Below are 18,590 nucleotides of genomic sequence, written 5' to 3' on the forward strand. Positions count from 1 at the left end.
ATTGTATGCTCTCCATGTACCTCAGAAACTTCTTTCAGTGTTCTCTTCTCTTTCATATATTCAACCTCTCCCTCTGTATAGCTCTCTCCCAACATCATTTAAATATAATCAACCCTGTTCCATTAAAAACAAAACAAAAATAAGAACCAGTCTTCATTCCATGTGATAGACTGATAACCAAAAATGGCCTCAATTCTTTACCCCTACCAGTGGGCTTTGCAGTGGAACTTTGCAGCCCCTCCTATCAAGAGGTAGATCTCTTTCCCTATATCTTGAAGTTTGGCTGACTTTGTGACTCACTTTGGATAGTCAGGTGTGTCAGATAGAGTACCAATTCATGACTAGGCCTCAAGAGATCTTGTGGGCTTGTGCTCTGTCTTAGAACCCTGCTATCACCATGTGAGCTAGCATGCTGAATGATGAAACATGGTCCAGGCACTGCCCCCACCCCAGCCAACAGAAAACCAACTTTCTAAACTGTGAGTAAGACCATTCTAGATCAGTCAGCCCTTAGATGAGTCCTTAGTTGCATGAATGGGCCTAGCTAGGCCCAGTTCCGAAGAACCATCCAACTCACCCATAGACACGGGAGTGATAATAAATCCTTATTTTAAGATACTGAGTTTAGGGCTGTTTGTTACAAAGCAATAGCTAACTGATATAGCCCATATCCCCTTTCAACTGCCCTCTAGTCTTTTTCCTTCGGATTCCCAACTAACTATATTTCCTATCTTCCCTCTCATTCTATCCTTTAAGCACCTTAGTCTCCAACCCTAACAATTACTCTTCTCAGGGTATTTTTGCCAAGATGTCCATGACTGCCCTGTTGTTAAATGTAGTGGACACTTGATATAAATCTTACCAAACTTTGGCTCAGCATTTATCACCAGTGACTCTCCTGCTTTGGCTTTTGTGCTTAGATGTCTCACTTGTGACACCCAGGTTTCTCTTTCCAGGTTTCCTCAGAGGCTTCTCTTGGATTTCCAACCCTCTAACATCGTGGTTACTTAAGAAGTGTGTCCTAGGGTTCTACTCTTCCCACTTTATAATCCTTCCTGAGGACCTCTTGAACTCATTTTTTTCCATAGAACTATTACTTCTTTTATAAATTTATTTCTATTAAAAATTTTAAAAGACTTATTTAATAACTACATGAGAATCACCATGCTACTTTGCTCACCAAATTTAACTATGGTTTAGGTTAAGAAGCAGCATGTATTAATATTAAGTTGAATTTTTTCTTGGCTTGTTGAAATTAGGCATATTTTTAACCTTGTAGATTGTTTCTATCATATCTATATGGACAGATACTTTCTTTCAGCATTTTGAAACTGTCACAAAGTCTTCTGGCCTCCATTATTTTTGCTAAGAAGTTAGTTATTAATCATATTGTTTTGTAGGTAATGTAACATTTTTCTCTTGTTGCTTTCAAGATTTTCCTTCCATTTTTGGCTTTCATCAGTTTGACTCTGTTATGGCCAAGTGTGGTTTTTTGCTTTTTGTTTGTTTGCTTTTTAACATTTTAGTTATTTATTCATGAGAGAGACACACACAGAGAGAGAGGCAGAGACACAGGCAGAGGGAGAAGCAGGCTCCATGCAGGGAACCTGACGTGGGACTCGATCCCAGGTCTCCAGGATCAGGCCCTGGTCCGAAGGCGGTGCTAAACCACTGAGCCACCTGGGCTGCCCCACGTGTGTTTTTCTTTATATTCATCCCACTTGGGACCCATTAGTTTTTTGGCTCTATAAGTTAATTTTTTTTTTCTTTTTGCCTAATCTGAGATTGCCACTTTATCTTCAAATATAGAATATTTTTACCACCCTTAAATCTCCTTCACATCCATACAGTCATTATTCAACTTCCTATAACATTCTCTTTCTCATGTGGTCCAGAGCTTTAAATATTGTCCCTTTCATTCTCAGAATCTACTGAAGCTAAGATTTAAGACATTCCAGAATAAATGTTGTATGTATAGACTCCAGTGTTCTACTAACATCTCTAATTTCCACTTAGATTTTAGGCCTTGTATCCCTCAATCTCTCATTAGCAGTTTGATGCTTTTAAGAAATTTCTTCTACTCTTTTCAACAATTTCATTGTTTCTAGTAATCAGATTTGTCTAACTAAGTAGCCCTGACTGTTACCAGGAATAAAATTCTCTAATTATAAATTGGTTCAAATGTTTTTTGATTTTTTTTAAAAAGAACATACATTTACTAAGGAACTCTCCCAGAAAGGCATGGGTTCTTTATAAAATGATGAAAATCCAAAGGATAAAAAAGCCCTCCCTGTCAAAGGCTGTACAATGTCATTTGAATTGGAAAGAAAATCTGAAGATTTCCCACTGTAGCAGTGGAAACTAAAGAAAGCATACAGAAAGTACCAAAAACCTACTCAAGACTTTTAACATGTTCATGACTGTTTTATATTTTATGCCTCAGGAAATCAAATTATATCATTCAATATCTTGTAGCAAATAATTTGGGAGGCTTTTCTAAAAATAAAATAATGGAAAATTCATTTTTTTGAAAACTCACTTAAGTTTTGTATAAAACAGAATGACCAGAGGAAGGGTAAGATTTGTACTGGAAAAGAGGTTCAAGAGGGATAATCATTAATTTGGAACTAGCAGTTCTAGGAAAGTGTAGATAACAAATATATCATAGAAAAACTTTCCACCTATTCCTGCCAAAACTCCATTTAAAAATCATTTGCCAGAGCCTTTTGATGCTGAAAATATAAATAATATCTATAGAGTTGTTTCAAAACTTCATTATCTTAAAATATTTAAAATTATTTTCCTTTTTCAAACAAACCAGACAAATCACTCGGAAATTTTTTTTAGCAGAGATGAATTAGGATTCTTGTCTTCTGACTTGCACCATGTTGCTTTCCCACAGCGATGAATATTTATTAAAATAAATTGTAGTAGTCACACCTGCAAACAAGAATGCACATAGGCTGTCAATTAGATTTTGGCTACACTGCCCAGTGAAAGGAAATGGCCGTTCTCCTTCTTGTCCCTGGTGCATGAGTCTCATTTAAAATGCCTGTTTATGGAATGCCGGGGTGGCTCAGTGGTTGCCTTCAGCTCAGGGCATGATCCCGAAGTCCTGGGATCGAGTCCCGCATCAGGCTCCCTACAGGCAGCCTGCTTCTCCCTCTGCCTCTCTCTTTGTGTCTTGATTGAATGAATGAATGAATGAATGAATAAATAAATAAAATGTCTGTTTATAGTCTTCATTGGAATGACACATGTCACTCCATCAATAAGTAAATTATTTCTTTTTCAGGTAGGTAGGGTTAATAAGTACAAGTTTCTAAATGCCCAGAACATAGATCTTTCATCTTCTAATGTCTATTCTAATAAAAATGATTGCTCTTCATTTTTTATTATTATATTTCTAAAAACAGTCTTAGTCTCTAGGTGGCTCCAAGAAAGGTAGTACTGCAAACTCTGACCTACATATTCCTTTTTTCTGTTATTTCCTTTTTACACTAGAATTTCTGTGATGTCTCCTAGCCCAAAGCACTGTAGACGTCCAAGTTCACTGCCCCAAGGTTATGGTTAGTTATCATTTTACTTGTGCCATTAGTAGATCTCACTAAGGCAATATTATTTAGAGGCTCAAACAAAAGGGGAATTATTTTATTTTATTTTTTATTTATGATAGTCACACAGAGAGAGAGAGAGAGAGGCAGAGACATAGGCAGAGGGAGAAGCAGGCTCCATGCACCGGGAGCCCGACGTGGGATTCGATCTGAGGTCTCCAGGATCGCTCCCTGGGCCAAAGGCAGGAGCCAAGCCGCTGCGCCACCCAGGGATCCCCGGGACTTTTTTTTTTTTTTTTTTTTTTGAGAAGCTGAGAAAGGCTTAATCAGAGATATAATGTTTAAACTAAGTCTTATAGAAATGACAAATACCCACCATTTGCTTCGACGTGGATGGAACTGGAGGGTATTATGCTGAGTGAAATAAGTCAATCAGAGAAGGACAAACATTATATGGTCTCATTCATTTGGGGAATATAAAAAATAGTGAAAGGGAATAAAGGGGAAAGGAGAAAAAATGAGTGGTAAATACCAGAAAGGGAGACAGAACATAAGAGACTTCAAACTCTGGGAAACGAACAAGGGGTGGTAGAAAGGGAGGTGGGTGAGGGGTGGGGGTGACTGGGTGACGGGCACTGAGGGGGGCACTTGATGGGATGAGCACTGGGTGTTATTCTATATGTTGGCAAATTGAACACCAATAAAAAAAAAAAAAACTAAGTCTTAGAGATTCTGTAGGAGTCTACCGTGCAGAGGAGAGACAGAGGAAACAGCAGGTATGAAGGCACAAAGGCAAAAATACCAACATCAAACCCTGCCTAGTACACTTAAGATTATTAAGCAGAATGACTGGAGCATAAGGTGAGGAATGAATGATGGAACAGCATTAAAGCTGGATTGTGAAGGAAATTATCAGCCTTATAATTATAACATTGGACTTCATCATGTAGGTAATGGGGAGTAGAGCTTTGAAAATAATCTAATTTGTATCTTAGAATATTTCTGATGATTCTGTAAATTATTAATTGACATGGCAACTAAAAAAATAAAGAAAACACTTAAAGATAATAGAAGTTAGCATGTAGAGAAGGGGGTAGATTTGATAGAAATTTCTGAGGTCCAATTGATAGGACTCAATGATTTATAGAATGCAACAGGAAGGGAAGAACTGAAAATAAATGTGCAAGATTGGTGACATAGTGAGGCCATTAATAGAGATGGGGGACAAGGGGAGTAAAGCTGGGGTTCAGAAGGACTTGGAGTTATCACTGGAACTACGCCAGGTCATTTATAGATCAAATAGTGTAAATAGAGGTTAAGATCTCTACCCACCTCTCAAACCCCCAGCTTTCTTCCCTTGAGAATATGGGGGGTGTCTGGGGGGCTCAGTCAGTTAAGCTTCCCAACTCTTGATTTCAGCTCAGGTCATGATCTCAGGGTCGTGAGATGGAGTTTTGTGTCACTCCTGCTGAGTGTGGAGGCTGCTTGGGATTCTTTCTTTCCCTCTCCCTCTGCCCCTCCGACTTGTACTGCTTCTCTCTCTCTCTCTCTCTCTCTCTAAGAAAAAATACAAAAATGAAAACTAGAATAAAGGATGTTAACTTGATTGATCACAGGTCACCAAAGTATCCACATTTACCTCTAGACAGGAGCAATGTGTATTAAAATATTAAAATGCCAAAAAATATATTAAAATGCCAAGTACATAGGAATTTGTAGTCTCTAGAGCATTCTCTTTCTTTCTCTCTCAGGCTGTAGAAGGGTCAGCTCCTTTATTCTCTCTCTCTCCCTACAAGACACTTTAAAAATACTTAACAGCTTCATTGAGGTATAATTGACATACAATAAACTGCATCTATTTAAATTATAGAATTCTATAAGTTTATATGTATATACCCATTTGTTTTCTGCTTTCTATTTTGTTAGTTTTCATTCTGGTCTTTATTATTTCCTTTTTTCTACTTATTTTAGGTTTAATTTACTCTTTCTTTTATTTAGTGCTATAAATTTCCCCTTAAACATTCTACAAATTATGATACGTTGTAAATTTTTTCATTAAATTCAAAACACTTTCTGATTTTCCCTTTCATTTTTTTCTTGACTTATGGATCTACATGTGTTCTATATGGTTTGGAAATATTTTGAGATTTTTCAAAATATATATTTTTATTACTGGTTTATAATTTAAACTCATTGTGATAAAAGAACATATTTTCTTTTCTTTTTTTTTTTTTAAGATTTACTTATTTATCCGACAGAGAGCGACTGAGCCAGAGAGAGCTTGCACAAGTGGGGGGAAGGTCAGAGGGAGAAGCAGACACCCTGCTGAGCAGGGAGCCTGATTTGGGACTCGATCCTCGGACCCCAGGATCATGACCTGAACCAAAGGCGGATGCTTAACCAACTGACCTGCCCAGGAGCCCCAAGAGAACATACTTTATATGATCTGAGTTCTTTTAGGTATAATGGCACTTATTTTACAGCTCAGAATAAGTACTCTACCCAATATTCTGTGAATCTTGAGGTTTTCCAGTCTGGCTGGTGTTTAACAGGCACTGTTCCGGGCCCACTTAGCACCCAGCGCTGCTACCTCTGATCTGTCAGAGGGTTCAGTTTCTAGCTTTGGGTAGTTTCCTCATATGCATTCAGTCATCAGTACTTAGCTGAATACTCAAGGGGAACTGTCCATGTATTTTCCAAGTTCTCACTCTGTGAACTTGTCTCTTTTCCAGACTTCTGTCCCCATCCTTAGAATTTTAGTTATCTAGGTCTTCCTTGACTCAGCTCATTTGCTCACCCAGGGAGTCCTCCAGTTTCTGCCTTTGTTCACCCTCTCTGCACTGTGACTTGGAAATGCTCTCAGATCAATAGGCTGGGACAATTGCAGGGCTCACTTCATTTTCTTTCCTGCCTGTTGGGACCACTCTTCTTCCTTGACTGATTTACAATGTTTTGCAAACTACTGTTTCCTATATTTTGTCTGGGTTTGGTTGTTTCAGGAAAAAGGGTCTGGGCCCTTACTTCATCTTGGTTAGAAGCAAAATTCTCTCTCTCTCTCTCTCTCTCTCTCTCTCTCTCTTTCTTCTTCTAAGAAGCTGCAGCAGTAGACATGTGAGAGACTTTTCCTACAAGGGAAGAGACCCAGCCATCTCCTACAGATTTACTCTTTTCACTTGTGTCAGCCAGGCCAGGAGCCACAGCCTCCCATACACAGCCAGGGCAAGCCTGGGAATAGGAGTTTGTATTTGTCCACTTTTGAAGTTGTAAAAAACAATCAAATCTAAGTAGCTGGTGACAACAAACATTTATTTCTTGCTTACTTGACATGAGGGCTGCAGTTGGTTCCAGCTGTGCTGGGCTCAGCTAGCTTTGCTTGGTTCAACTGGGCTTGTCGGGATTTATTTCATCTCTATGCATCCAAGAACCCAAGGTGAAGAAATGATATCTTCTTGGTGAAGGTCCAGAGCAAGAGACACAAGGCCAAAGCATGCAATACATTTAAAGCTTTTGCTCAGTCCTGACATATACTTCACATCTATACATATTCTACAGACAAATGCAAGTCAATAGCTAAGCCCAAAGTTAAATGTATGGGAAAGTACACCCTACCCACAGGGAGCATAGCAAAGATAGAGAAAGAATAATTTTGAAGAATTATAATCTTCTATAGCATTGAAGACTTACTCTCTCTTGCTGTAATTACTAAGTGTTCTAGCACAATGGACCTCTCTCATAGTACTGAACACATCACAGTATTTCACACATTAATTTCAATTTGACATCTATGTGACTCTTTTCTCTCTCCTCCACTGGAAAATAAGCTTCATAAATGCAGAGATGATTCCTGGTGCATAGTAAGCAACTGTTGAATGAATGAATGAATGTCTTTCTCTGTTTACTTCCTCAAAACACTAAAATATATGCCAGACTTTGCATTTGGTTAGAAATAGTTTAGGATGGACTAACCTAGGACCAAATGATTCTACATTGTCCATCCATGTTGGCAGAGAGCTCAGCTCTGGTACTTAACTCAAGTATAGAAAATGATGTAGAGCTTTGCTTTCCTTTGCTATTGTTCTCTGTACATATTCTTATGGACATGGGGAGCTGCAGTTGGGAGCAACTCTTGTCCCAAAATGAAAGAGAAATACAGATGAAAACAAAAGTGAGATTCCAATTTTAACTATCAGATGAGCAAAAAATAAAATAATTGATAGCACTCAGTGACAGTGAGGAGTTGAAAAAGCAGGCACACTTGTATGTTGGAGGAATGTAAATTGGCACAGTCTTTAAGGAGGGCACTTTGACATACTTATCAAAAGTACATTCTCTTTGTCCTTAAATTTTCCTTACAATTTTGCTTTATGAATATATCCTATAGATATACTCACACAAAGGCTAATAATGTATAAAAGGATATTCAGTGAACATAATAATGAAGGATTGGGAACATTTAAAGGCCCAGCAAAGATGGATCAATTAAATAAAATGAGCAGCTGTGAAGCTCTTAAAACTAAAATAGCTCTTTATCTACTGATATGAAATGAATTCTGTAATGCTAAGTGAAGAAGAGAGAGGGAGGCAGTGAAGAAGGGGAAACTCCAAAGGGAAATAAATAGTGTTCTCAAAAAGTAGCAAATGTTTGAGTATAGCTGAATGAAGAGCATGTATAAGAACTTTTATCTGTTCTGTCTTAAAAAACACACACGCCCCCCCCCCCCCCCCCCCCCCCCCCCCCCCCCCCCCCCCCCCCCCCCCCCCCCCCCCCCCCCGCCGAGGAAATTGACTAGAAATGTAAACACCAGAGGGATCCTGAAGGCCCTCGAATACTACATTGAAAATATTGCTCTGTGTCTTGAAGAGATGGAGAGTCCCTAATAGAGAGATGGAGAGTCCCTAATGTACTCTCTAATGTACTCGTTCCCTAATAGGGAGATGGAGAGTCCCTCATGTACTCGTTCTCCTCCTCCTGGAGAACAAGTGGGTCAGACTTCCTGGGGCTCCACAGCACTGGGCAGATAAAAATCAGAGGTGAGGGATAGGGTGGAGGCCATTGTGGAAGCCATGACAGACTCATGTTAGAGCAAGAGGTAAGATTGACCAGGGGCACTGACAATTAGGTGTAAGGAGTAAGGGAGAGGAAAGAGTCTGGGATGTTTCTCAGAGGCTAGACAAGGTCACTGACAGTGATTGCAACATTCACAGAGACATGGAATAGAGGGACTGCTGGTTTATGGTGAATGTGGAAGCAAATTAATAGACTTGGCCTCTAACTTTCAATACAGGAACAAGTTTGAGTAACATTCTAACATTTGAATAGGCACAATTTTAGTCCATTTTACTGTATTTGTCACTATTTTTCTAATAGCAAAGTATGTAATCTACCATAGGAAAAGCCTATACAAATTCCAATATTTATTTCTTGGAAGCCTAGAGATGAGACAATCACATGAAGGAAGGGGTTGTTGGGTTTTTGTTTTTTCCCCATTTGGAGATGTGTTTTAAACAACTGAAAACAAGTTGGAGCAGTGATTTGTTCAGAGTAGAATTAATTTGAGAAAAATCCCAACCAAGTTGCAGTACTCGCAAAGCCATAGCATTCTTCATTAAAATACAGGAGAGGGAAAACAGGTAAATGATAAATTTAAAGTAGCACCAACTAATATGCTAAGGAGCAAATAACTGGAAAATGCCATCAGTTCTTAAAACTGATGTCGAGAAACTATGAGTATGGAGTTTAAGGGCAAATTTGAAGGATGGTGAAAATAAAAGCCTCTGGTCAATTTTAGAGAGAAATAGGGAAAGAAGCCTTTAATTTTTCTGTCTTTGCAAACTACAGTCCTATTTACTGTTTAGAATTCCTACTATGTAACTCTGGTTTCTTTTTGCTTCCAAGGTAGAAGGAAATTTTCCCATGTCTTCTCTTGACATGTGGTAGTCAGAGAAGTCAGGTTTGTCATATTCCATAGCAATATAATATCTAGAATGGGGATGTGTTAGGGATGCCTGGGTGGCTTAGAGTTCTCTCTCTCTCTGCCCCTTCCCTCCCCCCAAAAAAATAAATAAAAATAAAAAGATGACTAAAGAAAAATGATATGTCAGTGAGTAAAAACTATCACTTTCACCCACTTCGAGGAGATTCAGGACCCCCTCCTATGATTAGCAAAACAAAGGGAAAATTCAGAGAGAATGCTGTCTAGCTAGACAAAGGATCAAAGAGAGTGTTATCTAGCTAGATAAAGGATCAAAGAGGCTGAATTTAATGATCTGAGAATTCTGGAGGAAAGAGTGATTTACATTTTCATTTTAAGCTAGTGAGCAAGCCAACAGGGATGAGATAATATAGGACATTCTGTTTCTCCATTCCCATATGAAAAATGGATAGACTATGTATGTGTATCTAAAGAAGTCTTCATTTTAAATTAAGACATCAAGATATTTTTAGCATTTTATTAAGAACTAATGCTGTTCAAGAATTTTAACAGTGAAAAAAAAAACCCCTACCAAAATGTTAAAATATCTTAGATGATTTCTATCATTTTCATTTAGTTGAAACCTTGTTTTGCTAACTGCAAGAAATACCCCACTCAGGTTTTGGAAGACTAGCAATTTTAGTCTTAGTGTTTTTCCTAAACACATCAAAAAGTAAACAATACAATAGAGAAAAATATTCACATGTAACCTAGAACAGAATTTTCATATCTCCAATAGATCAAAAAGAATAAAAAGGAAAAAATGGAAAAATGATAAAGATTGCTAATTCAAAGAAGATGGCCAATATACATGAAGAGATGCCCAGCTTTATTTAAAGATTTCTTTGAGAGAGAAGAATGGAGGGCCAGAGGGAGAGGGAGAGGGAGGGAAAGGGAGGAGCAGAGGGGGAGGGAGAGGAACAAACAGACTTGGTGCTGAGCCAGGAGTTGATGAAGGACTGGATCTCACGACCATGAGATCATGACCCAAGCTGAAACCAAGAGTTGGGCACTTAACTGACTGAGCTACCCAAGGAACTCGAGATGCTCAGCTTTATTAAGGGTCAGAGAAACATGCTAAGCAGGCTGAGGATGAGGCTGTTAGCAATCCTGGCTAGAATAGTGAGGGGACGTCTAAATTATGCTAACTTTAGGAGACAGTCTACTCTTTAGGCCTTTTCTCTCTGCAAATCTATAATTCAATGTCTTTTGGGGAATGGCAATGAAAAGATAGATTAATGCTGTTGGTGTCCAAGATTTTCCTCCCTCCTTATACCTTTTAGTAAAATATCACTAGAATAAGACATGTTTTAGAATATTGTGTGTCTGTATGATTATCAAAACAAGGATAGTCCCAAATCATATTTCACGCATATATTTATGACATTTGGGTTTTTAAAAAATATTGGACTGGTTTGATTTCTAAAATCATTCATTATGTTTTATCATTTTATATAAATTAATATCTTTGAAAAAGTCTTCATGTAGATTCAAGTCACACCAGACTCAAATTTAGGAGATTTGAAACCCTGGTTTAATCACACTTTTAGAATTGCCAAGGATCCTTAGAGTCTTCTAGTCCTCTGTCTCCTCAATTGCTTATATCCATTAGACAAATAACCCAAGTGCATGGGCAGTCTTGAGGTAAATATTTCTGGTAGGACAATAATCTCCTTCTGAGACAGCCCGTTCCTTAGATAACGCTGACTCCCACTGATGCAACTTGACTTGGATGTCTTCTGTGGCTTCTATCCTAACAACTTCTACTCTGACATCTGGATTCTGGAGCCTTTCAGAATGGTTGTGTTATTTTAAAATAGTCGATATGTCCTCTTTCATTCTGGTGCTTTGAGTAATTTGCCCTATTTCCATGGCTCTTTTATCATTCTGTCCTCTAATTCTGAGTATGTCCTTGAGCTTGGGACAATGGAAAGAGGTATCAACTGGCATGTCCCAATGCTTTTTTTTTTTTTTTTTTTTTTTTTTTTTAGAGAGAGAGAGCATGCATACAGGGGTTGGGGGCCAGAGGGAGAGGGAGAGGGGGAGAGACAATCTTAAGTGATGCTGAGATCGCGACCTGAGCTGAAACCCAGAGTTAGGATACTTAACCAATTGAGCTATTCAAGTGCCCCTCTAAATTATCTTTTTAAACTAGAGTGATATTTCTTTGATCTTTTTTCTCCCAAGTAGTTATTATTTCTGCAATTATTTTTATGAAGTCAATTCTAATTTTTTTCAAATGTATGGAGTTCTTCTTATGTGCCAGGAACTAGGGACACAGAGATAAACAAGGCCTGCATTGCTCCTAATCTCAGAAAGCAGGCAGAAGATATAGGTGCTACGGTCCATGGAATAATGACCCCAACCATTCCTTTTCCCTTACATAGCAAAAGGGATTTTGTAGATATGGTTAAGGTTGAGGGCCTTGAGAAGATGAAAGTATCTTGGGTCATTCAGGTAGACCCAGTCTAATCACATCCTTAAAAGAAGAGAATCTGGGGATCCCTGGGTGGCTTAGCAGTTTGGCACCTGCCTTTGGCCCAGGGCGCAATCCTGGAGTTCCGGGATCGAGTCCCATGTCGGGCTCCCGGCATGGAGCCTGCGTCCCTCTGTCTGTATCTCTGCCTCTCTCTCTCTCTCTCTCTCCCTCTGTCTAAAATAAATAAATAAATAAATAAATAAATAAATAAATAAATAAATCTTAAAAAAAAAAAAGAAGAGAATCTTTCCCAGCTATACTCAGAGAACCAGAGAGATGGCAGCATGAGAAGAATTCAACCTGCTGTTACTGGTTTTGAAAACAGAGGAAGGGGTTACTAGCCAAGGATTGTGGAGAGGCACTAGAAATTGGAAAAGGTAAAAAGAAAAAAGAAAGAAAGAAAGAAAGAAAGAAAGAAAGAAAAGAAAGAAGAAAGAAAGAAAAGGAAAAAGAAATTGGAAAAGGTAAGGAGACAGATTCTTCCTCAGATCCTCCAGAAGAAGTACAACTCCCATGACACCATGATTTTAGCTCAGTGAGACCTGCATAGGACTTCTGACCTACAGAACTAAAGATAATACATTTGTGATGTGTATGCTGCCAAATTCGTGGTAATTTGTTAAAGCAACAAAAAGCAAATTAATGCAGATGGTCTCAGTGCAAGGCTGTTCAGATGGTGGTCAAGGTAAAATGGAGGTGTAAGCCAAGTGCTTTGGGCACTCAGTGTTGAGCATAGCCCAACTAATAAAGATGAGCAAGGAATGCAAAGGAGGTCCACAAGTTGTCCTTGAAGTATTAGGATTCAGTCAGTCATGGAAGGAGAGAAAGACATTTCAGACAAAGGGATGAAGACCCAAGTCAACATTACAACATGTTTGCATATCAATTTTCTATCTGGGTAAAATTGTGAAAAAGTTGGAAAAGGAATATAAATACTTCTGTTCTGACAAAATAGCAGTCTGGATATTCCCAATGGTCCTTCTACTTTCCAACATCCATATGGTGACCAATACATGCCTTTTAATGCATTGCTGAGCTTCCAGGAAATAAGAAAATACCTGAAGCGCTCCCTCACACAGCAAATCAATATATTAATGGCCATCCATGTAGATCAGACCCACTTTCATGCTGAGGATAACTAAAAAAAGATGAAGAAAAAAAAACAGCCACCGAGAAATTACCATAGTGCTAATAGGATCATAAGGAATTACCATGCATGCAGATGGAAATCCAGAGACACTCAGTACCCAGAGCAATTTCTTCTGTCCTGGGGGAGTTCCTACCCCCAAAAAAAGTGGCTTAAGAGGCTGGGCAGCATAAACAAGAAAAAAAAAGTGCTATCCCCAAGAGAAAAGATGGGTAAATTTGATTGCATTAAAATTGAGGACTTCTGCTCATTTAAGGGGAAAAAAAGTAAAGTAAAAAGCCACAAAGATACGAGGCCACAAATAATAAAGAATTCAATTTCAGAATCTATAAGGAACTCCAGAAATTCAATAAGAAAAAGACTGACAATCCAATAGAAAAATCTCCAAATATCAACACATTTCACATAAGCCTCAGCAGAGATAGTAAACAAATATAGTAAGATGTCACCAGAGAAAGTCAATTTAAAATAAGATACCATTTTACACCCACTGTTAGCAAAATGAAGAAATCTGACAATACTAAATGTTGACAAGAATATCAAACAATGGATGCTGTTATACACAACTGGTGCGAATTTGTAATGAATTGGTTCAAACACTCTGGGAAAAAAATTGGTATAATACACTAGTTTTGAATGTTTATATGTCCTGCAACCCAACAATTCCACCTTAGGGTATATATCCTGGAAAAACACTGGTACACATACACCCGAAACTGCATAAGAGCATACACCCGAAACTGCATAAGAGCATTCATAGCAACACTGATGGACCAGGGAGGAAAAATTAAATAGAAACAATTTAATCATAGACAAGGCAATGGTTAAATATATTGTGATATATTCACACAAATATGATACAACTTTGAATGTAAATGGACATATATGAATTATGTAATGACACACCAAGTTGCAAAGAATTACATATTATGAAACAAATTTTCTAAAGTTCAAAAAACCCTAAATAATAAGTTATTTAGGAATATATTTGGATATGATAAAACATATGGATTAATTATAATATTGGATGAAAATAGCAAGTTGCAGAAAACTAGAATATGACCCAATTTTTATAAAGCTCTAAAATAAGCAAGACTATGTATTTTGTAGAACTACATAGAAATCTATGTGATTTTACATGTAAAATTACATGTAAAAACCCAATAGCAAAGTAAAATGGTAAGCACAAAATTCAAGATGGGTTATCCCCAGCAGGAAACAGGGGGCTGGGTTTGCAGAAGTCCACACAGGAACCTTCAATAGAATTGATTGTATTTGGTTGACTGTCAGTATGATATGTTCACTGATGTTTATCTTATTATCATGTTCGGTGACTTACAAGTACATTGCCTATATTCTTTCATGGTACCAAATATTACCTAATAAAATTTTAACTAAACCACACAAAATTATGTTTGTTAAGGTGGCTGTTCATCCAGCTCCCTCTTCCTTGAGTGTTCTGTTTTGTACTGCCAGACTTGAATGAGGGTCTTAGGTCTGAAAGAAGAAAAAAGTGTGCTGAAGATGATATGCACCAATGCTGCCTGAGCACAGCTCACAACTAATGATCTTCCCAGGCTGGATGTCTCAAAATTATTATAAAATGACAGAGTCAATTCTCTATTACTCTGTTGGGTTGTATTTCAATTTAGTGGCTCATTTTTCAGTGGCAGTCTGATCTTCAAAATACCCTGTTCAAGACTGGATGTGGGCTTCAAGGGGTGCCTGGCTGTCACATGCCTTCTCTTTCTGCCCCCTGACAGTGAAAGTCTCATTTATGTATTTTAAAGGAAGGGTAGAAAGAATTCCTTGGTTTAAGTTACAAGTTTTGTCTTAAACATCGAGTTTAAACACACAATAAAGCCTTTGTTACCAAACATGTTGGAGGAGTGGAGAGTGACAATTGTTAATAAATTTGAGTTAGGTAATTTTCAATCAGATTGGTTTCTCAATCTCTTTAAGGACTAGCAAGGCAAAAATCTAACTACCCTCAGCACCTCACTTCTATTCCAGTGCCTCTCATCTCTCAGAACCACCATCTTGCTGGGTTTACCCCAAGCAGAATGTCTTTCTCATCTTACCTCCTGCTATCCAGAGATATGCTCCCTTCCCTTCTAATTGCCAAACTCAGATCCTTGCCAACCACCTCCCTTTTGCTAGAGGCAGGGCTTTAATGGGGTTCAGGACTGGGCCAATGGGAGGGGCTGAGGGGCTGGGGACCTCTGACCAGGGTAGGAGTTTAATCCAACGTAATGTAGAGAATAAGAATTAATGTAGATCAGAATGACACTGCAAGCCATGATGTGGCTAGAGACTGTCCATTGAGGTTACACATCCCTGACTCAAACCCCCCAGTTATGCCACTTTTTAGTTCTAGAGTCCCTGAAATCCTCAGAGCCTCAGCTTCTTTGCCAATAAAAATAGTTAATATCTATATCCTAGGGTGGTTATAAAGATTCAATTATGTTTATAAATGAAGTACTCAGTATATACTCAGATATGGTGTTTTATTTGTATTGGGTGAATATGTTGAAATTATAGAGGTTCTTTCTAGGTTTGCTGATAGATACTCAGACTTGATTCATTAGGGGTTGATTCACTTACTCATTCTTGAACACAGATTTCTTGACACTCCTTTTCACTGTTGAATCTATTTCCTGAGCCATTACAGCCACTGAACCAAAAGCGGGCGCAGGAGTTGACCTGTTTGTCATAATACCATCGAACCACATATTCTCCACAGTTTCCTGGCTTTAGGGCTTCCAAGCATCTAGGATCTAGAGTGAGAAAAGGATCATGTGTCGTTATAGGTTTTTCTTTCCCTGAAAAGATGAAAAGTGAAAGCTTTATGAAGTTTATTCTCCATGCACCCAAGCACACCAAGAAAATGAGGTACCAAGTTAAAGAAGGGTTCCCTAATACCTAAAATATTTCCTCCACTACACCAACTCCACCATTAGATACTCCTTTGAAAACATAAAAGTTTTTGATCTTCATGAAATCTCATTAAGAGAGTATATTCCCCTGAAAGCATAGCACCTTCATTGACTAATACTCTTGCAAAGATTAGTTGACAAGAGAAAACTAGGATTTCTTCATTTACTTTGGACTAGATTTAAAATCAGATTAACATTTGGAATAAAGATGATCTCAGCCTTCTATACACCTTTCTTCCCAGTGTGTTCATGGAAAGTACCACTGTGATCACGTTAATTGTGCCTACTAAAAAAGGAAAACCCTTTTAAGTTACAAAAATATATATAAGTAAAGGGCTCTTCTTATATCACATTTTCCTTTTAAAAAGAGCAGTTCTTGGGGTGCCCGAGTGACTCAGTCAGTTAAGCATCCAACTCTTGATTTCAGCACAGGTCATGATTTCAGGGTTGTGAGATGGAAACCTACATTGGGCTTCATGTTCAGTGTAGTCTACTTAAGATTCTCTCCCTCTCCCTCTGCCCCTCTCCCTGCTCACTCTCTCTCTCTCTAAATTAAAAAAAAAATCTTCAAAAAGAGCAGTTCCTACAGGACAATAAAAACATGAGCTTTTAATGTCTACTTATGAATAAATTTTAGAAACACTTCCACCGTAAAGAAAAAAAAAAAACAAAAGAGAACTACAATAATAAAGTCATTCATTAAATCTCTTTTTATTTTGTGGTACTCCTTAGTGTCTTGATCAGTATTCCTTACCTGGAGACGTGATTCCAGGGTAAGAAAAGCCACAAAAACCAAATAGGTACTTGTTGCCTGAGACTTGTGTTCTGTGAGACAGTTTATATGCTGTAAGCTTTACTCCTTAGTTGCAAAACAAGCCCTCTCTCCATCTCCCAGATTCATCTCCCTAGATATGGAACATGTCTTGATTCCTTTATTTTCCAAAACTAACCTCCAAATCCACCTCTCCTATGAAGACTCCTTAGATCAAATGGAAAGTAGTAGACTTTCACTATCTCCACTGTTAAAAACTAAATAATATATATTGTCTAACTTGTGAAGCCAACCTCTGAGCTTCTTTTGGGCAAAGATGTTGTTTCTGGGCCTGTTCTTCAGAAACTATGTATATAATGATTAATTTCTATAGATAGTAACCATAGAAAATATGTGGAAGAATCTAGGTTCTAGCTTTTTTTCTCTTCTACAGTCTGGGTGTCAGAAATTCAAATGTCCATATGTGTCAAGGCCACATATAATACAACAGGGAATGGTAGGGGCTATGGTAAAATGGGAACACAATCTTCTCTAAAGGCATTTAAATTTAAAAAAAAATGTTACAAGAATTTAAAAAAATTTTATTGACCAAATTTGTTCCACAATTTTCTAATTTGCTATATAATAAAATGTGTTTCCTATTTAGAGTCAAAACACATTCTTTCTGAATGAGAGCTTAGAACCCCCCTTTCTGCACCTTGACATTATAGACACAGCAGCATATTAGCAGGTGTTTCTTACCTTTGTACTCCAACTTTTCTGGCTGTAAGTTCAAAACAGGACTTGGAATTCTGGATTCCACACCCTCTGTCCCATCTTCTGGCTGCTCGGTGGCAGCAGCCTCAGGTGAAGGACTGGTGGCCAGGCTACCAGCCCAGGTAGGCTCTGGAGGCTCATTCTCTTTGTCCTCAGCTCCAGAGACACTGACCTACACAAAACATCCACATTTTTGTTTCTGGTGATAATCAAGTCAGAAAAGTTAGTTTGCTTTGGGGAACATTTAGGGGAAAATTCAGCATTGCTTCTTCTCCCTAACTCTCCAATATTATTTCAGTAAAAACTCAGGAAACGATGCCCCTCTTCTATGTCATGCATCCCTGAGTACCTAAATTATGGACGTTCCCACTGCCAGGCATGTGCTGGACCTTCCAGAGAGATCTGCATGCAGGGCATGAAAGGTGATGAGCTTAGGAGGAGTTAATCTTCATTCTTTTCATAGTCACTGGCATGAGGAGGGGAAATAACCTAGTTTCTCTGACCTTTTTTAAAATAGCCTTTTTTCTATTTCTTAACACTAGATAAATTAACAATATATTCCAGAATATCTACAACAAACTCTCAATCGATTTTGAGATTGGGGATGGGTGTGGCAGAGGACAATAATACAGTTGAAATAAAAACAGTAGCAATCACTTTTCATCTCATCCTAATATCTGGACCCCAGCAAATGCCAGTGCTGCAGGATACTTAGCTTCAAAGAAGTTTTAGAAATGTTTGTTAGCTAAGGAACAAAGGAATATAATTATAAAAGCAAGTTTTCTGGACTCCAGTTTTTTTGTTTTATCTATATTTATGATATGTAATGAGACAAGGAAAAAAAAGGTATTTTGCTTCAAAAAAAATGTCAGATCAGTTATTCTTGACTACAATTGCCAGGAGCAAGGGCAATCTTTTATGGGACCTTTTACCTCTTTTACTTTTTTCCCCCTTGGACCCCAGCTACAGGAAAT

General features: G+C 38.1%; 1 protein-coding gene across 2 annotated transcripts in view; it reads right to left on the reverse strand.

The window, feature by feature from the left end:
• COL28A1 (collagen type XXVIII alpha 1 chain) overlaps positions 1–18,590 on the reverse strand; it is a 180,770-nt gene that overhangs the window by 5,792 nt on the left and 156,388 nt on the right. The window contains exons 34-36 of one of the 2 annotated variants that reach the window (XM_055307420.1): positions 17,602–17,788; positions 15,757–15,929; positions 13,940–14,649 (exon numbers count right to left, since the gene is read on the reverse strand). In XM_055307420.1, the coding sequence (XP_055163395.1) occupies positions 15,757–15,929; positions 17,602–17,788 (360 nt within the window). In that variant the 3' untranslated portion in view covers positions 13,940–14,649. Of the gene's footprint in view, positions 1–13,939; positions 14,650–15,756; positions 15,930–17,601; positions 17,789–18,590 lie in introns of those variants that run through there. The other variant, XM_055307421.1, reaches the window with a different exon arrangement.

This window comes from Nyctereutes procyonoides, unplaced genomic scaffold (genome assembly GCF_905146905.1).
Source record: "Nyctereutes procyonoides isolate TBG_1078 unplaced genomic scaffold, NYPRO_anot_genome, whole genome shotgun sequence".
NCBI lineage: Eukaryota > Metazoa > Chordata > Mammalia > Carnivora > Canidae > Nyctereutes > Nyctereutes procyonoides.